Here is a 22,524-nt window from a genome sequence, read left to right as displayed (position 1 = left end):
ATAAAAGCACCACACTTCAGTTTGTCCCCCTTCAAAATAAAAGTACCACACTTCAGTTTGCCCACCTTCAAAATAAAAGCATCACACTTCAGTTTGTCCACCTTCAAAATAAAAGCTCCACACTTCAGTTTGTCCATCTTCAAAATAAAAGTACCACACAATAAAAGCATCACACTTCAGTTTGTCCACCTTCAAAATAAAAGCTCCACACTTCAGTTTGTCCACCTTCAAAATAAAAGCTCCACACTTCAGTTTGTCCATCTTCAAAATAAAAGCACCAGATGTTGTACTGATGTTTAGAAGGGGAAACTGAAATCACAGAGAAATACATTTAACGGATGCAGTGAGGACAACCAACGTGCGATCATGTGCAATGAGACACAATATCTAACGCTCACATGCTGTTAGGACACGGTGTTAATCAGTACAGTAGTTAACACTACTGTATGTATAATACTGAATGTATTACCACTGTAATTCTACAATTACTGAATCTTTACATTTTGCAGTTAGATGTATTTCTGCAGGTCTTTTAAAGAACTTTACATATTTAAACATCACATCCGATCACAACGCTGCAAGTTACACATGGTTTGAATCTGTTTTATTCAGTATTTCTTTGAGACTTTTGATTTTGTTATCTTAACAAATTCCATCTTAATGGAATGAGGTTCTTTTACTTTCATTTTGAGCTGCCAGTCATTTGATCGTTTTAGGTTTAATGGAAATGTTTGTAATAATTTAGGAAATATCTCTAAAATAAATGTTTTTTTCTGCAGAACTTTTGGCGTTGTCACTTTATTGAAGGTGTGTGATCATTTAGAAAAAACCTCTTAAGTTATGGTATTTTTCTGCAGAACCTTTAATGGAAATATCTGTAAATTAAATGTTTTTGCATGCTATTTGAATTTGGATATTTAACTTTAAAATTACAGTTTTAATTACAGTAGCTGCAAGCCATTTGACCTTTTTTAACGTTCTGTATCATTTACAGCACATACTTTTTGTTACTTCCAGTTTTAAAGGAGAACTGGTCCATGGAGCTGCTCGACCTTTGACCTTTACTGTCTGCACAGCCAGAAGACGAAGAGGAGAGCTAGCTGATGTCTTTAAATATCTTCTGTTACTATTTCATCACTGAATTCATGTCTGGATGTTTTTGAGGAGAGAACTTGATGTTGGAGACTCTGCATATTTACATCTTTATGAAAATGAACGTCAAATCAAAAATGATTTCTGCTGTTTCTAAAGCTGAAGAGCTCCACGAGCTCGACCAGGAGCAGCTGGCCAGCAGCCAATATCAAAACCATAAATGTTAAAGTCACAAAAACTGTATGTTGTAAACTATACATTTCTGTTTGATATGATGAATGGTGATTTTCTAATCACTGGATTGTCACTTTTATTTCAGTTTACATTTTTTATTGAGTAATATTTCAACTTAAGTTTTCATGAGTTTCCATCACCCTCACTTTCATCATCACTTTGTGTTACTTCCAGCCCTCATCCAACATATGCTGCTGTGTTCTAGGGCTGTCAAAGAATATTAAAAATTCAAATTTATAATCAAATTTAAAAACTAAAAGAACATTCGTGAATGATCTGATATCAGATCAGCATATTGATTTACTTTTTTTGACTGAAACCTGGCTGTGTCGAGATGAATATGTTAGTTTGAATGAATCCACTCCTCCCAGTCATTTTTGTACTCATATACCTCGAGACACCGGACGAGGTGGTGGAGTAGCAGTTATTTTTAATTCCAGTCTTTTAGTTAACCCTCGACCAAAGCTGAATTTTTCTTCTTTTGAAAGCCTTGTTCTTAGTCTTCCACATCCAGTCTCAAGGACCTTTCAGCCAGTTCTAGTTGCTGTAGTTATATATATATATATATATATATATGTAGCTGGCCCATATTCTGAGTTTCTATCTGAATTTGCAGAATTTTTATCAGATTTAGTCCTTAGCAGTGATAGAATAATTGTTGTAGGTGACTTCAATATCCATGTGGATGTTGATAATGGTAGCCTGAGCACAGCTTTCATGTCACTATTAGACTCTATTGGTTTCACCCAGGGTGTAAACGAACCTACTCATCGTTTTAACCACACCCTGGATCTTGTTTTAGCTTATGGAATTGAAATCCAAAACCTTACAGTTTTCCTAGAAAATCCTCTTCTATCAGACCATTTTTTTATTACATTCAACTTTGTCCTGCCAGAATTATCTCTGCTTAATAAAAATGTGCTCTCTAGAAGTTTGTCGGATAGTGCTGTAGTTAGATTTAAGGAAGCTATTTCAGCTGCTTTTGATTCAGTACCGTGTTTCAACCCAGTTGGAAACTCTTATGATAGCTTTAGTCCCTCTCAGCTAGATCAGTTTGTTGATAGTGCAGTGGATTCGCTGAGAGTTACTCTTGATTCGATTGCTCCCCTGGAACGGAGGGTTGTCTAGCGGCGGAGAGTGGCTCCATGGTTCAACTCAGAAACCCGCACTCTAAAACAATCGTTGCGGAATTTTGAAAGAATATGGCGCTCGACCAAAACGGCAGAATCTCGTTTATTCTGGCAGGATAGTCATAGAAGATATATGAAGGCTCTACGTCACGCTCGAGCTGCCTACTACTCCTCTCTAATCGAGGAAAACAAAGGCAATCCTAGATACCTTTTCAGCACTGTAGCCAGGCTGACAGAGAGTCATGGCTCCATTGAGCCTTGTATTCCTTTAGCCATCAGCAGTAATGACTTCCTGAGCTTTTTCAACAACAAAGTTCTAGACATCAGAGACAAAATTGGTAACCTCCTGCCCTTACCTGGTGCAGATACATCTGATACGGCAGAGACAGTTCCAGGACCAGATATTAGTCTAGACTGTTTTTCTCCAATCGACCTTTCAGAGCTAAATTCCATTATTTCTGCGTCGAAACCATCAACCTGCCTTTTGGACCCAATCCCAACCAAGCTGTTTAAGGAAGTCTTTCCCTTAGTTAGCAACTCTATATTAGATATGATCAATTTGTCTATACTGACAGGCTATGTACCACAGTCATTTAAAGTAGCGGGAATCAAACCTCTACTTAACTGGAACTCTAGCTAACTCTAGCTAACTATAGGCCTATATCCAACCTTCCTTTTATCTCAAAGATCCTGGAAAAGGTGGTAGCTAATCAGCTGTGTGACTTTCTCCATGACAACAGTTTATTTGAAGAGTTCCAGTCAGGATTTAGAGTCCACCATAGCACTGAGACTGCACTAGTTAGAGTTACAAACGATCTACTTCTAGCTTCAGACAGGGGACTTCTCTCTGTGCTCGTCTTGTTAGATCTTAGTGCTGCTTTTGACACCATTGACCATCAGATCCTATTATACAGACTAGAACATTTACTTGGAATTACAGGGACTGCTTTGAGTTGGTTTGAATCCTACTTCTCAGACCGATCTCAGTTTGTACATGTTAATGATGAGTCCTCTATGCACACTAAAGTTTGCCATGGAGTCACACAAGGTTCAGTGCTTGGACCAATTCTCTTTACATTATATATGCTTCCTCTGGGAAATATTATGAGGAAACACTCCATACAGTTTCATTGTTATGCAGATGATACTCAGCTTTATGTATCAATGGAGCCCGATGGCACCAGTCAGTTATGTCAGCTAGAAACGTGCCTTAAGGACGTTAGGACCTGGATGACCAGAAATGTTTTGCTACTTAACTCAGACAAGACTGAAGTTATTTTGCTAGGCCCTAAAAACCTCAGAGAGACTTTTTCTAGTGATTTGACTGTCCTTAATGACATCAGCCTGGCATCTAGCACCACTGTTAGGAATCTAGGAGTTCTTTTTGATCAAGATATGTCCTTTACCTCTCACTACAGGCAAATTTCAAGAACAGCCTATTTTCACCTTCGTAATATATCCAAGATCAGGAATATCCTGTCGCAAAATGATGCAGAAAAACTAGTTCATGCATTTGTTACCTCCAGATTGGATTATTGTAACTCTCTTTTGTCAGGGTGCTCTGGTAAGTCTCTAAAGACTCTTCAACTGGTCCAGAACGCTGCAGCTCGTGTACTGACCAGAACTAGGAAGAGGGACCACATTACTCCTGTGTTGGCTTCTCTGTACTGGCTCCCTATACAGTCTAGAATAGAATTCAAGATCCTTCTTCTCACCTACAAAGCTCTAAATGGCCAGGCACCATCTTATCTTAAGGAGCTACTAGTGCTGTACTGTCCCTCGAGAGCGTTGCGGTCCCGGAGTGCAGGCCTGCTGGTGGTACCTACAGTCTCCAAGTGTACTATGGGGGGTAAAGCCTTCAGTTATCGGGCTCCACTCCTCTGGAACCGCCTTCCAGCCGGGGTCCGGGAGGCAGACACAGTCTGTATTTTTAAGAATAGACTTAAAACTTTCCTTTTTGATAAATCTTATAGTTAGGGCTGGTGCTGGTGTAGACCAGCTCTTAGTTATGCTGCTATAGGCTTAGACTACCGGGGGAACTGGCACCTTGAGCTCCTCTCTCTCTCTCTCTCTCTCTCTCTGTGCATATACAGTACATCATATTACTGCATGTATCTATCTATAAATCTCAGTCACTAACCACCTACTTTCCTGGGAGCTCTTGAGCTCTCTTAGGCTCCTCAAGATCGTCGGTTGACGGCCTGCCAGAACAAAGTAAAGTGTCTCGAGATAACACTTGTTATGAGTTGACGCTATACAAATAAAAATTGATTGATTGATTGATTGATTTGGATGTGGAAATTAATATTTGGGGGAAAATAGAGCACTTGGACAAATGCAATCCTATACTCATAATTACACATATTTAATTACAACAGGTACAGGAGATTCTTAAACATTTAAAGTGACCACAGAAGCATTGTACTATCTTTAAAACACGTTCTGCTCTCTAACAAGCAAACGCCAAACGAACCACGTACAGTCACAGACATGGTTACTGACTCCCGATTGGTTGATCTTGTGGCACATTTGTAACCCAGGTCACAGAGAATATAAAAACACAGAAATGTTTAAATTATTATTGTTTGAGATTAAAATATGTGTGACACTGTGACTTTAATTAAATGTAATATGAGTTTAAATTAAATGCATGAACTGACAGCAATCAGAGCACCTGATTGCCGCCATACACAGGAAGCAGCACAGCTGTAGCGTCAGGAGCTCACAGACACAGGAGAAGCGGAGATTTCAAATAGAAACGTTTGCAAACTGGTCTAAACTATATTTTTGGAGAAACTAACTTGTGTTAGGTATTGAAAAACAAATGACTGCACTAGTTTACGTTTTGAACACGGAATTGGTGAGTTACGTTACATGCTGTAGCCCATTTGTTTGTTTTGATTGCCCAGCTGTTTATCATTGTCTTAATGACACTGCGTTAATTTAAAATGGCATGTGTATGAATGTAAATATGATTAAACGCAACAAGCTGTTTTATACACAGTGTGGGGTATGATGATGAGTAATTATTATTATTATTATTTTTTTTAAATATCTCTTTATTAATTTGACAGGTATCGTGATACAATAATCATTAAGGACAATTTTTTTTTTTTGGTAACATGTCACATACCCCCCCTCCTCACCCATACATATACACACGCAGACATGCACACACACATAGACACATACATTACAATAACATAACCATACCAGGGGGCAAAAAGAAAAGACAAGCACAAAACACAAACAACAAAAAAAACACAAAAATAATATAATAATACTAGAAAAATAATGATAATAATAAAAAAAATATAATAGTAAAATAAAAAATTGCAGATTTCATATGCACTCCAAAAGCTACTGTCCACTCTGCTATATTAAAGCCCCTGGAAACTCAAATCCACAAAAAGCTTCTAACACTGTTATTTAGGATCTTATGTACATAATAACAACTCTCTTAAAGTATTAGAGATGACTTCATCTTCTGAAATTGGGTGTAAAGTTGGCGGGGTAAGTTCTGAGATTTCTTACATAATTAATTTCAAACCAATAATTAAAAAAACAGGTATGTCCCACCCAATAAAGTGCAACAAAACTACTCTGCACTAGTCTGCTTTCATAAGTCTGAGCCATCTCCTCACTTCGTCGCCCTTTGGTGATTAACAACATACCACGTGTGATTTATCAGTTCATCTATCTTCTCATTTCTATCTGATCCATCCATCTGATCTCTTTCCCTCTCCGTCTCTCTTTCTTCCTTCCCTCCGCTCGTTACTCCTTCATGCTCATGTTCCTGGCTGCACATCCACCTAATGCTGACAGCTTGTCATGTGGTGGACTTAGAGAGAAAGAGGGCTGTGTTTTGATAAGCTGGGGCGGAGTCTTGCAAAAGCACTCCCTATGTGCTGCACTCATTCCCCCCCAAAAATATTGATTAACCAATTTTTCCAGGAAAGCCCTGAGGCTTTGCCAAACAGCTTCGTCTAACACCCGGAGCGCTGTCCTGCCAACCTGAACCACACTGAAGCTGACAGATCAGCAGTAGACGCGCTGCTTAGTTTCGCTGGTCACTGGTTGTCTTGAATTTAGCACTTCACAAAGTTTATTTTCATAACATTATATTACCATTTTCTTTGTTTGGGTGATTTTGACATATTATGGGAGAAAAGCTGTTAAAAGTGAGGCTGCTATAGCTCCTTTAGCATGGCTAGGTACCCAGGATGCTTTGAGTAGCGAATAAGACAGTTGCAATATCCAATTAATGGCGGACATTTTGATTAACATATATGAGCTAACACACCCACACAGTCCTGAGAAATGACCTAAGCTGCAACATAAGCTTTTGAACATGTTTTGCTAATAGTTATGAATTTCTCAGATTTTTGTAGATGCTTCATGAAACATTTTATTTTATATCACACACAGATTTTTAATATTTAAAGTCAGGTTGACCAAGAAAATAATATGGCTGAATCCATTTGTACAGGAGGGCCCATGCAAGACAGAGCGAGACAATTTCTAAACCATCCATCAACCCAAATCTCCTCCCTGTATGGATGCTGTGTGTGTACAGAAATCATTGATTCAAACATTGTTTAATTATGGTGGCCTGTTTATTTTGAATCTGCATGGCAGCCCTAAGGGTTCATCACTGATTTTTTAAGGAAATCTTTTTGAATCACTCTTTGTTAGCCTGTTTGCTGTTTCTCCTCCTTATTTATAGCTCCATTTGTAGCTCCATCCATTCTTATTCCATTCTTTCCTTTGTGGGGGAGAATCTCTCTTCCTCACTTTTGCTATCTCTGCAATACAAATGTCCATGGTGTGCTTTCCCCCTGTTACCTTGATGAGTGTTCAACCACACATGCACGCATACAAGTAGATGGATGAGCAGAACCGGCCAAACTTCAGTGTGAATTATTTTTTTATTTTTTTATTTTTTATTTTTTTATTAGGTGATGCAGAACAATACAAGACAAGTGAGGGATATGACAAGAACAAAAGTATGAAGGAGACAGGGGAGACGAATAAAACAAGGCAAACAGACAAGAAAAACAGACAATCATCTGGATTGGGGAAAGAGAAAGAGAAAAGAAATAAATAAAATAAAAAGAAATGCATGAAAAATGAGAGTGGCTGTGATGAGAATTTATGATGATAAATATGATATGAATATAAGGGGGGGAGAGGAAATAAATCAATAAATAGGTCATAATGAAATGGTGGCTAAAGACAATAATAATAATAATAGTAATAAAAAAAAAAGATTAAATTTGATGGTAAGAGGGAAATAAATTAATAAATAAGTTGTGATAGTTATACAGAAAAGAAACAAAAAAAATATATAAATAAATAAAATAAATAAATAAATAAATAAATAAATAAATAAATAAATAAATAAATAAAAAATAAATAAATAAATGTGTTCGACAAAGAGGTCTATCCATACTGAGGTGTTTAGTTTTTTTCTCCTTTTCCAGTTAAGGAGGATTGCTTTCCTGGCGACATTGAGCCCAATGAGTATTGTGTTTTTTTGGTTGTTGGGAAGTGTGATTGAAAGAGTGTTTCCTAGGATGCATAGTGAAGGGGAGAGTGGAACCCGGCAGTTCAGTATTGAAGAGAGTTTAGTTGTGATTTGTTTCCAGAATTGCTGTATGGGTGGGCAGTGCCAGATTGCATGCATGTAGTCATCCAGGGTGTTAGGGGGGCATACTGAGCAGTTGTTTGTGTCAGAAAGTCCCATTTGATGTTTTTTGATGATATTAATAAGTAAGTGTGATATGAGTTCTGTGGTTAATCTTATACTGAATTAGTTGGAGGTTAGGTTTATTTGTCATTGAGAAGGTATTGTTGCAGATTATGTTCCAGGTGTCATGGTCTATTGTTGTTGATAAATCTTTTTCCCATTTTGTTGTGGGGAGAGATATTGTATGGTCAATGTTTATGAGTTTGTATAGTTTAGATAGAGTTTTAGTGGGTGTTGAGAGTTTTAGTATTGTGTCTGCTAGTGTTGAATTTTCGATGTAGTCTTGTTTGAGGTTGAACTTATGTGTTATGATAGATTGGATTTGGAGATATTGGAAGTGAGATTTATTGTTTATATTGTACTTTTGAGTTATTTCTTTGAAGGGGATGAAGGTTTTGTTTTGAATTATATGTTGAAGCTGGGTGATGCCATTGTCCTTCCAGGTGGTGAGATTCAGTGGTGTTTTGTTTTGAAGAAAGTCTGGGTTGTTCCATATTGGTGTGTTCTTACAGGGTGTGGGTGTTGTGTTCATTATTTTGTGGGCTTTCCACCATGCTGTTAGGGCTGTAGCAATGAGAGGATTTTTGAAGGAGTTATGACATTTAATTGAAGTGCTGATAAATGGTAGGGTTGATATGGGTATGTTTTTGCATTGTTCCTGTTCTATGTCTAGCCATGGGTGGGATTGTTCTGTGGGGTGTGTCCATTTTGTTATGATTTGTAACTGGTTTGCCAGGAAGTAGTTATAAAAGTTTGGTGCATCTAGTCCTAGATAGATACCGGTAGATTCATCCATCTGGTCGTGTCGTCTTCTATATTTCTGATAAGTGGGTTGAAATTCAATGATATAAGTTCTGACAATTTGGGGGAGATATTGATGCCTAGGTATCTTATAGTTTCAGTGGTGGAGGGAATAGGTAGTGGTAGGGCTGCCGGGTTCCACCTCTTTACAGAGATTGGAAGCAGTGTCGATTTGGTCCAGTTTATTGAGTAATTAGAGATTTTGGAGTATTTTTTAAAATATTCATTGTTTCTTGTAGTAAGATTTGTGGATTTTGTAGGTAGAGTATGATGTCGTCAGCATATAAACTTATCTTGTGGGTTACGTTGGGTGATTGTATACCTTTAATGAGTTTATTCTGGTGGACTACTGCAGCAAGTGGTTCGATGTATATTACAAATAGAGAGGGAGAGAGTGGGCATCCTTGTCTTGTTCCTCTGTGCAGTGTGAAGCTTGATGACGTTAGACCGTTGACTGTGACTGTTGCTCTTGGTGAGTTGTACAGTGTTTTGACCCAGGTGATAAATGACTTTCCCAATCCAAATTTATGAAGTGTGGCAAGTAAAAATGTCCAGTTTACGCGGTCAAATGCTTTTTCGGCATCTAAAGAAGCTATTATTGTTTCTTCTGTGGTTTGTGTTGCTTGGTGAATTATGTTGAATAGTCTGCGTGTGTTATTGTTTGCGTGTCTACCTTTAATAAAACCTGTTTGATCAATGTGGATTATGGATGGAGTGACCATTTCGATTCTTGTGGATAGTGCTTTGCTAATTATTTTGATGTTTGTATTGATGAGGGATATTGGGCGGTAACTGGAGGTGAGGGTAGGATCTTTATCTGGTTTCAATATTACTGAGATGTTGGCGGTGTTTATATGTTAAGGGATTTTTCCAGAATTTATTAGATCTTCTGTCATTCTGATGAATAGTGGTGAAATGGTTGACCAGAAATGTCTATAAAACTCATCGGGGAAGCCATCAGGTCCTGGTGCTTTGTTAGGGGGAATTAACTTTAGTGAGGAATAGAATTCTTCTTTAGTGAGTGGTTTATCTAATGCTTCTGCTTTAGTTTTTGTTAAAGTTGGTATGTCTAGTTTATCAAGGAATTCAGAGATGTCTTTTGAATTGGGTTCTGTGTCTGATGTGTACAGCTGTTGGTAGAAGTTTTTAAAGGTGTTTGTAATTTCATCAGGTGATATGAGAAGCTTCCCTGCTGGGTTTTGTATAGCTGGGATGGTATTTTTTTCCTTTTTTTGCTGTAGCTGATTTGCGAGATATTTTCCTGATTTGTTGCTATATTCATAGTGCTTGTGTTTGAGTTGTTGGATTAAAAATTGTGTTTTTTTATTTATTATGTCTGACATTTCTAATTTATATTTCCTAAGTTTATTTAGATTCTCTTCTGTTGGCGTTTGTGCATAGATCGTTTCTGTTTCTTTAATTTTAAGCTCTAGGTTGTGCTCATGTGCTATCTCTGTTTTCTTTTTGTAAGATGAGTATGAAATGATTTTGCCTCGAATAACTGTTTTTGCGGTTTCCCAGATAAGTGATGGTGAGTTATTTTGAGTGTTGTTAATGTCCATGAAGGATGCCCACTCTTTCTTTATAGCTGTGTCAAAGTTTGTATCTTTTAGTAGTGAGAGATTGAATTGCCATCTGGTTGGTTGTTTATGGAGTTGCTTGCTGTTTAGATGTAAGGAGATTGGAGTGTGGTCACTTATTATAATCGGATGGATTGAGGTATCTGTTATGTCCTGTATGACTGATTTACTTATGAGAAAAAAATCTATACGGGAGAAAGAGTGATGGAGTGGTGAGAAATATGTGAATTATTTTGCTGTTAGGTTGTTAAGTTGCCAACTGTCGCCAAGTCCAAGCTCCTCCATGTATTGTATTATTGTTTCTGTGGATTTCCATTTTCTGCTTCCAGTTCCTGAGCGGTCTATTGTGGGGTTGAGGACTGTATTAAAGTCGCCTCTGATTACTATTTTTGAGTTTGTGAAGTTATGTAATGATGTAAAGAATCTGTGAAAGAAAGAGGGTTCAATGTTGAGGGTTTCTTGGTGTTTGTTTGTGTGTGTGTCTGTGTGTCTGTGTGTGTGTGTGTGTGTGTGTGTGTGTGTGTGTGTGTGAGAGAGATAGGGAGAGGGTGTGTGTGTGTGTGTGTGTGTGTGCGCGTGTGAGAGAGAGAGAGAGACAGGGAGAGGGTGTGTGTGTGTGTGTGTGTGTGTGTGTGGGTGTGTGTGTGAGAGAGAGAGAGACAGGGAGAGGGTGTGTGTGTGTGTGTGTGTGTGTGTGTGTGTGTGTGTGTGTGTGTGTGAGAGAGATAGGGAGAGGGTGTGTGTGTGTGTGCGCGTGTGTGAGAGAGAGAAAGGGAGAGGGTGTGTGTGTGTGTGTGTTCTGCTGACATATAAGGGAGAGGGGAGGAGTAAATAAAATAACAAAAACAATACACATACAGACCATCATTCTAGGAAATCACAGTTTTTGGAGAGACAATAGCGTGGTAGGAGAGGTTAAAGATGTAGTCAAAGATTCATTAGTCACTGCAATTCAGGTGGGATATGAGTTAGAAGAGCCATGGGGTAGTTTTGGAGTCGCGGTAGAGCTGTCCTTCTATATAGAGTTTGTCAACAACCAAGCTGACACGTCTATTATTTAGTCTATGTTGTTTGAGGATGGGGTAGAGAATTTTTCACCGTTCATTTATTTCACGTGGGAATTGATCATTTAGTCCGTAGTGTGTGCCCGTAAGTTCCCTTCCCTAAGTAATTGCATGATATTGTTGGTTTGCCCTCTTGTGCACATAAAGCATAAAAATAGAAATTTGAACGATTCGAACTAATGTGTTTTTTTTAAAGGGCTCATATTATCCTTTTTCTGATTTTATATGCTCTTTAGTGTGTTTTCCAAGTGTCCTGTGCATGTTTAGGCACATCTATTCGCAAAAATTCAAAGTCCGCGTAAACGCGGCTTCTCCTACATCCTCCTGTTAGCTGTAGCATTAGCCGCATGTAACGCTCGGTTCTAGCCCCCCTCGAAAACAATTTGTCAGTGTGACATCTTGTCAGTGTGAGATCACTGATCTAAGCCCATTGGCTCGTTGTGGCAAGCCCAGCAGCTCATGTTGCAGGCCCGTTAACTTCTGTAGCACGCCCACGATATGCCGTAGCCTGCGGTAGCACAGTAGTGCTAACGTGCTAATGTTTATGCTCCCCTCGGACGGAGCCAGTGGCTGCATTCCCAATATGGTAAAAGGGGCGGGACATTTCCGAGAACCGTGCTGAGCGACTGACCAATTATGGCAGAGCCGACAGGCCGACCAATCAGAGCAGACTTGGCACACGTGGGGACTCTGAACGTGGGCACTTCAGAGCCTTAGAGAGAGAGTCAGAAGCGAGCCGGTGCATGGAGCGGCAGTACATGAAAACAGGCACTTTTTTAGAACTTTAGCTATTGTGAACATACTTTAGTAGGTACATAGATTAAATATATGAACCCCAAAAAGGGCATAATATGGGCTCATTAAGAATTAATATTCAAAAGACCTTTTTGGCCATTTTTGACATCACTGCTGTGTTCTGATGAATAGAAATGAAAACACGCTTACACTTCTTCAGACCAGCATTCAGTCTGTGCAGTCCACCATGGTCCAACCTGGAGAAAGAAACTAGATCAGAATCTACTTCATCTTCATCTAAATCCAGCATCAGACAAGAAGCAGAGTTCATCATTCAGAAACAGTGAGACAGCTTCTGTCTGTGTGTCTGTACCTCAGTGTCTCCAGTCTGCAGTGTGGATCCTCCAGTCCAGCAGACAGCAGCTTCTCTCCTCGTTCTCCTGGATGATTGTAGCTCAGGTCCAGCTCTCTCAGGGGGGAGGAGCTTAGAGCTGAGGCCAGAGACGCACAACCTTCTTCTGTGATCAGACAACCTGATAGACTACACACACACACACACACACACACACACACACACACACACACACACACACACACACTAGACATAGGTAAAGATACTAAAGCTGCTGTCATAACACTGGATGCCCAGAAAGCGTTTGACTCTATCGAATGGTCTTTCTTATTTGAAACCTTGAAAAGGTTCGGACTTGGAACTATCTTTGTGGACTTGATTAAAATTATATATCATTCCCCTAAATCCTCAGTTTTAACAAATAATACAGTATCAGAGTCATTTAGTCTACACCGGGGTGTGAGACAGGGAGATTGTCTGTCCCCCTTATTATTTAATATTGCTTTAGAGCCTTTGGGATAAGAAATCATCCACACATAAAGGCAATTTCAGCTGGTACATCTGAATGTCTTGTTACACTTTACACGGATGATTTACTTGTTACCTTAATAAATCCTGAAGTGGGTACCCCTTATCTTTTAAAATATGTAGAACTATTCAGTAAGATCTCAGGCTACACAATAAATTGGGACAAAAGTGAACTTGTGCTTATTGGAAAGAATACAATTCTACATGATTGTCCTTTCAAGATTGCTCATGATCACATTACATATTTGGGCATTAAAATATCAAAAAACCCTAAGCGTTTGTTCAAATTAAATCTGTTAGCAGGTCTTGATAGGCTAAAACGCAGCATAGAATACTGGAGGACCTTACCTCTATCTATGATTGGCAGAGTTAATGCCATTAAGATGGTATCCTTACCAAAATTCTCATATCTTTTTCAAAATCTGCCTATTTGGATCTCAGCTGATTTTTTCAAGAAGATAGAGACAACCGTTTAAACTTTGTTTGGGGTTATAAAAAACACAGACTTTCAAAAAAACATTTATTCAGGTCAACCCAGGATGGGGGTTTGGGTCTTCCGGTATTTAAAGATTACTATTGGGCTGCCAATGCTAGGGCAATGGTATTCTGGCAATGGGGTTCTCCAGACCATGAATCACTAAACTCTGCCCCCCTCTGGTTAAAATTAGAACTTTCATCTCTGATACAACCATATGTGTCACTATCCTCCTTACTCTATACCAACCTTTCATCTAAGACTAAACCAGTTAGTCATAGTCTTGTTGTCAGAAACTCCTTGAAAATTCTAAGCCAAATTAAAAAAAGTTTCAAAATCCCTGTAATTTCAATACACACACCAGTCTGCCATAACCATGCCTTCACCCCAGCATTGATGGACAATACTTTTGCTTTGTGGTGTGAAAAAGGATTAAAGTGTATCGGAGATTTTTATTTGGACAACAAGTTTACATCTTTTGGGCAACTAAGTTTAGAGTATAATCTACCTCATTCACATTTATTTTGTTATATGCAACTTAGGCACTTTGTAAGAGAAAACATCCCTAATTTTGAATCAACCTGTGAGGGACATCCTCTGTTAGAATTGCTTTCTCTTTCACCAGTGAGTAAGAAGCTTATCACTAAATTTGTTAATTATTTTTATGAGGATTCAGTATCTGCTAAGTGCATTAAGAATGCTTGGGAAAGAGAAATTAATGCTGCATTGCCTGATAAACTGCACTATCCCGTATTCATAGTTTTTCAATTAATAGTAGACACAGGTTAATTCAGTTCAAAGTCATTCACCGTTTTCATTATTCTAAAGTCATGCTTCATAAGATTTACCCCTCTGTGTCTCCAATATGTGATAAATGTAACTCAAAAGATGGTACTTTACTGCATTTATTTTGGGATTGTCCATTAATCTATCAGTTCTGGTCTAGAATTTTTTTGTTTTTTTCTGGGGTTTATCACAGGTCTCTCTCTCCTGACAGAAACATGTCCATGGATTGGGTTGTGGGTTTTCACTCCTGTTTGTATTGTGATGTCATACAAATTTTAATAAAAATAATAATTAAAAAAAAAAAAAAGATTCATCAAGAAAACATGATCTTAGAGGAATAATCTGCATCAGCTGCACACTAACCTGAGCGTGTCCAGTCTACAGAGAGGACTCTTTAGTCCAGCAGACAGCAGCTTCACTCCTGATCCTGCAGGTTGTTGTTGCTCAGGTCCAGCTCTCTCAGACTAGAGGACTGGGAGCTGAGGACTGAGGACAGAGCTTCACAGCTTCTCTCTGAGAGGTTACAGCCACTCAGCCTGAAGAGGAATCAGAAAAACACAAATGAAATCAATTTAAAACAATAGTTATTTCTGATTAAAGAGAACTACATTTAACCTGGATAGTTATGTGAGCACGTACAGAGCTTTGTTTGAAGCTTTGATCACAGGCAGCAGCCTCAGAAGAGCCTCCTCTGAAGCAGAATATTTCTTCAAGTCAAACACGTCCAGATCTTTTTCTGATGACAGTAAGATGAGGACCAGAGCTGACCACTGAGCAGGAGACAGTTTATCTGTGGAGAGACGTCCTGATCTCAGGGACTGTTGGATCTCCTCCACTAGAGAACGATCATTCAGTTCATTCAGACAGTGGAACAGATTGATGCTTTTCTCTACAGACAGATCCTCACTGATCTTCTTCTTGATGTACTTGACTGTTTCCTGTTTGGTCTGTGAGGAAATTCCTGTGTGTGTCAGCAGACCTTCTATGTGATTCTGATTGGTCTCTAGAGAAAGACCGAGGAGGAAGCGGAGGAACAAGTCCAGGTGTTCATTAGGACTGTGTAAGGCCTGGTCCACAGCACTCTGATATAAAAGTGTTGGGTCAGGTTTTTGTCTGAATACTTCAGAACTCCAGGACGTTCTTTGTCTTTCTAACATCAGATTGACTCGCAAGTTGATGAAGGTCAGATGGACATGAAGAGCGGCCAGAAACTCCTGAACACTCAGATGGATGAAGCAGAACACCTTGTCCTGGTACAGTCCTCTCTCCTCTTTGAAGATCTGTGTGAACACTCCTGAGTACACTGAGGCTGCTCATATTGATGTCACACTCTGTCAGGTCTGAGTCATAGAAGATCAGGTTTCCTTTCAGCAGCTGCTCAAAAGCCAGTTTTCCCAGAGACTCAATCATCTTCCTGCTCTCTGGACTCCAGTGTGGATCTGTCTCAGCTCCTCCATCATACTTGATGTTCTTCAGTTTGGTCTGAACCACCAGGAAGTGGATGTACATCTCAGTCAGGGTCTTGGGCAGCTCTCCTCCCTCTCTGGTCTTCAGCACATCCTCCAGAACTGTAGCAGTGATCCAGCAGAAGACTGGGATGTGGCACATGATGTGGAGGCTTCTGGATGTCTTGATGTGGGAGATGATTCTGTTGGCCTGATCCTCATTTCTGAATCTCTTCCTGAAGTACTCGTCCTTCTGAGGATCAGTGAACCCTCTGACCTCTGTCACCATGTCAACACACTCAGGAGGGATCTGATTGGCTGCTGCAGGTCGTGTGGTTATCCAGAGGCGAGCAGAGGGAAGCAGTTCCCCCCTGATGAGGTTTGTCAGCAGCACATCTACTGAGGTGGACTCTGTGACATCAGTCAGGGTCTTGTTGTTTTTAAAGTCCAGAGGAAGTCGACACTCATCCAGACCGTCAAAGATGAACACATGCTGGAACTCTTCAAACCTGCAGATTCCTGCTTCTTTGGTTTCAGGAAAGAAGTGATGAACAAGTTCCACCAAGCTGAACTTTTTCTCTTTCAGCACATTTAGCTCTCTGAAGGTGAATGGAAATGTGAACTGTATGTCCTGGTTGTCTTTCTCTTCAGCCCAGTCCAGAGTGAACTTCTGTGTTAAGACTGTTTTCCCGATGCCAGCCACTCCCTTTGTCATCACTCTTCTGATTGGTTCATCTCTTCCAGGTGAGGCTTTAAAGATGTCTTCTTGTCTGATGGTTGTTTCTGGTCTGTGTGGTTTCCTGGATGCTGTTTCAATCTGTCTGACCTCGTGTTCATCATTGACCTCTCCAGTCCCTCCCTCTGTGATGTAGAGCTCTGTGTAGATCTGGTTCAGAAGGGTTGGGTTTCCTGCTTTAGCAATCCCCTCAAACACACACTGGAACTTCTCCTTCAGGTTAGATTTGAGTTTTTGTTGGCACACTGCAGTAACTGTTCCTGAATAAAGAAAGATCTGAAATCAATGAACAGATCCTGATATAGATCACATGACTATCTGAGTTTGGACCTTTAAACCTGTCCTTTTTCTAAAATACTAAATCTGTTAAAATGTTCTTACTGCTCTGCAGACAGTCAGCCAGCTCCTCCTGCTTCATTCTCCTCAGGAAGTGGAGAGTTATCGTCAAAAATGTATCTTTACAGCTTCTCCCCTGCTCTTCATCCTCACTCTGACTCTCTAAGCATTCTGGGTAATCTGGACTCAGAACCCTCTGGACTCTCTTCAGCTCGTTCTTCACAAAAGTGACGATGTTCTCCTCCAGCAGCTGGAACAGAAGGAGACACTGGATATTTACTATAAACTGGTAGAACTCAACATGTGGTTCATCTGTCAGTCTGAAGGTCAACAGAACAATAACTCTATTAAATAACTAAATCTTGTAATGGTAGTATATTAAATAACAGTGTGTTGAACAGACCATAAAAATTAAGTCCAGGTCTGTTGGATTCTGCTGGTCTGGTTGATCTCTGAGAACCTTGGAGCGCTCCTGTTGGACTCTGGTACAGGACATATTACACAAGAGAACAATGGGTCATATATTATGAATCTCTGACCCAAGATATGAGTCTTTGAACAACAGAGTCAGAACGTTAACTTGATTTTTAATTCTTACCGTCCATCAGCAGGACGTCCAGCTTTAATGTTAATAAAACGAACTATAGACCGGTCACTCTTCACGGACAGACAGCTGGGTCCAGGAGAGTCTGGTCTCTGTTCCTGCATCCTGATACAAACAAACAGCTGGTTAATGAAAGCATTTAGAACAAAGATAATTTTTAATCAGATTGTTCCAGTTCAAACTAGCAGATGGATAATCAGTGATCAGGAGGCAGAGCTGAAGTTCTCCACAGTTCTCTCTGTTTCTATCAGAACAGTATCTCACTCAGAATACAGCCAACACTGTGTCTGTCCTCAAATCCTTTAGACCGATGAAATCAAAGTTAACAGAAGACTCAAACATAAAGACAGCTCAGAAAGATGCCACCAAGAACAATAAAAGTTAGGAGTCCAACCTGCATTTTCAGTGAGAAAGAACTCAGGCTAGCTACAGACAGATGTTCATGACGATACTACCAGAGGCCACCAGGGGGGGTAGAAGGACAACCTCAACACATCACAGAAAACTCACCAACAGAACAGAAACCACTTGAAATGTACTTTTAATTGATCCAGTTAATAAAGTCTGAGCTATGCTGATACCTTTAGGATGGGATCAAATCGTTCTTCATGTTCACAGTTCATCATTTGTTCACTCAGTTTTGAATCCTAAACTCTCCAACATGATGACCTCTGATCAGCAGGTTCTGTCTTTGAAGTCAGCTGCTGCTCTTATTACTGGATGTGATGTTGTCAAAGACTCACAAACACACTGACATGGTTTATCATGTTGACTTCAATCTCTGAATTCTTTGACAGTGACTGTTGTACACGTGAACAATGGGCTGCCACCTCCACCATTATATACTGATGACACTACAAAGTAATGGACCACGACATGAGTCTTAAAACAAAGAAAATAAACTTCAGTTTTCAGATCTCATCGTCCATCAGCAGGAAGTCCATCTTTAAACTCAATAGGAAGACCTTTAGACCGGTCACTCTTCATGGACACACAGCTGGGTCCAGGAGAGTCTGGTCTCTGTTCCTGCATCCTGATACAAACAAACAACATTATTAGTTACTGTGAGCAGCAGATGAGACAGTGATGAAGATGATGATGATGATGATGATGATGATGAAGGTGGAGTGATGTGAGTGCTGAGCTGTGACATGGAGAAGAGTCGTGGACAGTTAGAGATCCTCACCTCAGAGCTTCATGTTCCTCACACAGAGAGGTTTTAGAGGGAGGGACTCCCTCCTCTGTGTCCTCACACTGATTCATAGCAGAGCACCCCCTGCTGGAAGAGCTGCACTCTGTCACTACAACAACACTGATGGAGTTCAGCTGATGAAGTCACACCCAGTCAAAGATCTTCAGCTGTGGAGGAAACAAAGAGATGAAGCTGCTGATTCACCTTCATCATCATCATCCTCATCATCATCACCTCACTGTCAGTCTACAAACATCACATCTACCTGGTTCACCTTCATCATCATCATCATCATCATCATCACTGTCAGTCTACAAACATCACATCTACCTGGTTCACCTTCATCATCATCATCATCATCACCTCACTGTCAGTCTACAAACATCACATCTACCTGGTTCACCTTCATCATCATCATCATCATCACTGTCAGTCTACAAACATCACATCTACCTGGTTCACCTTCATCATCATCATCATCATCATCATCACTGTCAGTCTACAAACATCACATCTACCTGGTTCACCTTCATCATCACCTCACTGTCAGTCTACAAACATCACATCTACCTGGTTCACCTTCATCATCATCATCATCATCACTGTCAGTCTACAAACATCACATCTACCTGGTTCACCTTCATCATCATCATCATCATCATCATCATCATCACTGTCAGTCTACAAACATCACATCTACCTGGTTCACCTTCATCATCACCTCACTGTCAGTCTACAAACATCACATCTACCTGGTTCACCTGCAGGAGGACTCCACCACCATCATGGTCCCTGTTACAACCAGTCAGGTGAGCCTGTCTGCATCAGAACACCTGAGCAGGTGGACAGCTGCTCTTTCATGATGCTTTGTGTAAATTACATTCTTTTATATTAATAATATGTAACATATATAATATATCATATCTGAGGACACTTTTAGTTAACATGTCAGACCAATGAATCACAGCATTTATAATGTGGACATTAATTACTGTTGTATCATTTCTGTCATCATTATTTCATAATTTGATTTGATTGAATTCCAACATTTATATTTTAACTTTTCTGTTTTTGTTCTGCTGAAACATCTGAAGTTATTATCTGGGATCAATATACAACAGGCAAGGCAGGATACTGCAAGGGGCCCGAGGCCAGCAGGGGCCCCCCGAGCACTGACAAACTTTGCAATGACAGTAGGAAACCTCCCATAATACCCGATCACACAGAGACATGTTGCTAGAAAAGCAGCACCAGCAAAACCATGGATTCCTATGGCAGGGATTCCCAAACTTTTCAGCTTGTGACCCCAAAGGTAACTTTGCTAACAACTGGGGACCCCCATTGTCCTTGGAAGTGGTTAAAACATTTTATTATGAGCACAACCAGGCACACTATTACGCCTATCCAAATAGTGGCATTAGAACAGCACAAAACAACACAAGAGCCCAAATACGTAATATTATTTTCGAAAACACCTTTAATCTCTTGAACTACTTTTTTATACATATCGTCACAATAAAGGCTAAGATATGCTATTTTTGATTTTTACATCTTTTTGGAAAGAATCTTGCGACCTCCCTCTTACTGTCTCAAGACCCCCCAGTGGGTCTTGACCCCCACTTTGGGAACCACTGTCCTGTGGTACAGCACGATTGCTAGGCGCTCTTCTTTGCTGCTACAAGACGCATTTTTCAAGCAGTTTTTGAGTGCACATAAAGGTTAAAACATTTTCAACTTTACTGATCAAGAAGCAGAGTCGCAGTGCTCATCAATGTCACTCAAAGCAGCCAATCAAATCAAGGAGGAGGTTTGAACTTCGCTTTTTATGACATTTTCCCCAGAAAGTCACTGAAGGAAAAGGAAAATGAATTATCCGTCTGAGAGTGAAAACAGAGGAGCAGTGGTGGAGCAGATAGTGAAGATGAAATCTAACAGTAAATGACCGAATGCTGTGAGTCTAGTCTTAACTATCGGGGAGAGAAGTTCTTTATGTTGAAAATAATACTTCTGTGAACTTTGAAAATAAATGTTTATACATAACACTTTTTTTGTAGGTGTCAGATTATTGATCACATATTGGTGATGAATGGTTGGAGGACCCCCCTGTGAATCTTTGCTAAGGGGCCCAAGAGACTGAAGAATCCCCATTGGTTAGATCAATGTGACACAGCTGTCTCATTCAATAAGAGCTGATCATAGAGAATAACTTCAGCAGACAGAGTTTGTCTTTATAAATCTATCTACTAGAATCACACACTCTGATTTCACTGCTGTAATTCAGACAAACTTGCATAATAAAGTCTCTGGTCTGTGCTGATCTCTGCTGTGGGTGCAGAGGAGTGTTTGTGTTGCTTGGCAACCGTCCAGTTTAAGAGAAGTCTGCTGTGTAAAACTGTACTGTTAGCATGGTTAGCATGCCCTCCCTGTGCTGTGTAAAACTGTACTGTTAGCATGTTAGCATTGTTAGCATAGCCTGCATGCTAACTGAGAGTCATTGTGTTCCTTGCACTTCTACTGTAATAAGAGAAGCTAATGAACCTGGTGGCTAACTGTTAGCTTACAGCTCTTTTGACACTTAAATAAAACAGAGAGTCTTAAAAACAGTGAAAAGTGTCTCTTACCTTCAACACAGAGAACAGATCTGCGTCAGAACGAGACAGAGTCAGAGTCCAAACTACTGAGACCAGGAAACACCACAGCTGGTTCATCAACATACCAACAGGTGATCAAAGGGCACACCCTCCATTTCTCCCTGAGGGAAGTTTTAGTTTTTTATTTGAAGATTCATGAGAAGAAATAAAAGTGTTTGTGTGATCAGAAGCAGAAGAGATCGTCTTCATGTTGAAACCTCAGCTGTCAATCAAGAGAAGAACTTTCAGACTGTCATTAAAAAAAGAGAAAAACTTGAGTTATTATTGACCATCATGCTTTTGAAATGATCTTCAGTGATCAATCATCTTCTTTGTTTAACATGTTTTATTTTAAATGTCTAAAAACTGTTGACAGTTTCACAGTGAATGATCATTTCCATCGTTAGTCAATCAATGGGACGCTCTTCGAAATGAATGAAAATCAAAATGTACCTGGTTCATCCTTATAAAAAGAGATCTATATTATAAGACTCTGGTTTAGATGTAATAAATGTGTCATGTCATGTGTGTCTTTGTAAGCTGCTACTGGATGCTTTGAATTTCCCTCGGGATCAAAGTATCTATCTACATTTGATCTTATATTTAAAGGTCTTAAATGATTGTTGTTGTTTTTTTACACAAACAAAGCCATGTAGATCCCTTTTGAAACACAATGTAAAATGTTTGTGAATGATACTAGTAAGCAGTGGAAGGAGTTGGTGTCTTTCATCCACATGAGCCAAAAAGACACTTTCTGCCTTTTCTCGGCCAAGAGGGCACCAACTTCAAAATGTATTTCACATTTCTACTACATATATGACCCAATGGCTCTATGGCTGCACCTTTAATGCAGGCTTTGGGTCAGAAAATTATGATCATCACAATATGCTTGGAATTATTAGAAAGCAAAATGAAATAACCACACTCTTAATACAACAACAATGCCTCTTATCATTGCCAAAGAGAGAGATCCCAATCTTTGATGGAGATCCATTAAAATATCATGTATTTATGAAGGCTTTTGAGAATGGTGTGGAGAGAAACACTGAGAGCTA

At 39.6% G+C, this 22,524-nt stretch overlaps 1 protein-coding gene across 1 annotated transcript; it reads right to left on the bottom strand.

Annotated features, from left to right (window-relative positions):
• Nucleotides 1-12,758: 12,758 nt before the first annotated feature.
• Nucleotides 12,759-17,766, bottom strand: LOC132982489 (NLR family CARD domain-containing protein 3-like). The gene is made up of 6 exons (XM_061049022.1): nucleotides 17,642-17,766; nucleotides 17,447-17,525; nucleotides 17,089-17,293; nucleotides 15,166-16,967; nucleotides 14,890-15,062; nucleotides 12,759-12,926 (listed from the first exon to the last, which is right to left on the bottom strand). The coding sequence occupies exons 1-4, from the start codon at nucleotides 17,749-17,751 to the stop codon at nucleotides 15,649-15,651; spliced, it is 1,713 nt and encodes a 570-aa protein (XP_060905005.1). The 5' UTR covers nucleotides 17,752-17,766; the 3' UTR covers nucleotides 12,759-12,926; nucleotides 14,890-15,062; nucleotides 15,166-15,648.
• Nucleotides 17,767-22,524: the final 4,758 nt, after the last annotated feature.

The sequence above is a fragment of the Labrus mixtus genome, chromosome 10 (genome assembly GCF_963584025.1).
Source record: "Labrus mixtus chromosome 10, fLabMix1.1, whole genome shotgun sequence".
Lineage (NCBI taxonomy): Eukaryota > Metazoa > Chordata > Actinopteri > Labriformes > Labridae > Labrus > Labrus mixtus.
This window is presented reverse-complemented; position numbering and strand designations above follow the sequence as displayed.

Excerpts from the sequence above, each read along its gene's own strand:
- LOC132982489 (XM_061049022.1), bottom strand. The coding sequence starts at position 17,751 with ATGCAGGAACAGAGACCAGACTCTCCTGGACCCAGCTGTCTGTCCGTG. Across the intron at positions 17,294-17,446 it reads ACCTGGACTTAATTTTTATG|CTGCTGGAGGAGAACATCGT; the intron begins GTCTGTTCAACA and ends CTTCTGTTCCAG. Across the intron at positions 16,968-17,088 it reads GGCTGACTGTCTGCAGAGCA|GAACAGTTACTGCAGTGTGC; the intron begins GTAAGAACATTT and ends TTCTTTATTCAG.